Raw genomic sequence first — 546 nt, 5'->3', positions numbered from 1 at the left:
GAGTTTATGGTAGTCTATATCTTGCTTTATGCCAGCTAACAATGTAAATAAGCATTTACTTAAAAAAAATTGATCTTATATACTATGCAGATTTAATATATTATACTATTATGGCCATGTAATCTTTTGCCTTTTCTTAATTGGAGCTCCCTGAAATGCATGAAAATTTAATTAATTTTTTAAAAGCATTTATTAAATAATAATCTCATTTCTTTTGCATATTAATGAATAATCTTATGATTCAATTTGTATTAACATTATAAATATTATAAACTAATTTATAAGTAATTGATAAATATACGTGCATCATGCTTTTCATCATTTTTATGTTTGTGAACACCATTGCATTTTGTGATATTACTTAAATTATGTAAACATATTCGTTTAGATGCCACTTCATTCACAGGGGACTCTGGTCTTGTGCGAAAGAGCTTGGGTGCTTCTATTTTTCGACTTTTAATTGTCCTCATACTATTTGTACCATTTCTGTAAAATGTGTTTATACCTCTTCATTATGTATGTGGATATATGTTTCTTTTTTTTGTG

At 26.4% G+C, this 546-nt stretch overlaps 1 protein-coding gene across 1 annotated transcript in view; it reads right to left on the bottom strand.

Annotated features, from left to right (window-relative positions):
- The window catches only part of LOC108574558, a 5,902-nt gene that overhangs the window by 4,508 nt on the left and 848 nt on the right, over positions 1 to 546 (bottom strand). The window contains exons 3-4 of the mRNA XM_017937166.1: positions 306 to 486; positions 111 to 150 (exon numbers count right to left, since the gene is read on the bottom strand). Of these exons, the coding sequence (XP_017792655.1) occupies positions 111 to 150; positions 306 to 486 (221 nt within the window). The remainder of the gene's footprint in view (positions 1 to 110; positions 151 to 305; positions 487 to 546) is intronic.

The sequence above is a fragment of the Habropoda laboriosa genome, unplaced genomic scaffold, assembly GCF_001263275.1.
Source record: "Habropoda laboriosa isolate 0110345459 unplaced genomic scaffold, ASM126327v1 scaffold175, whole genome shotgun sequence".
NCBI classification, from domain to species: Eukaryota; Metazoa; Arthropoda; class Insecta; order Hymenoptera; family Apidae; genus Habropoda; species Habropoda laboriosa.
Note: the sequence above shows the minus strand (reverse complement) of the source record. Positions and strands in the feature narration are given on the sequence as shown.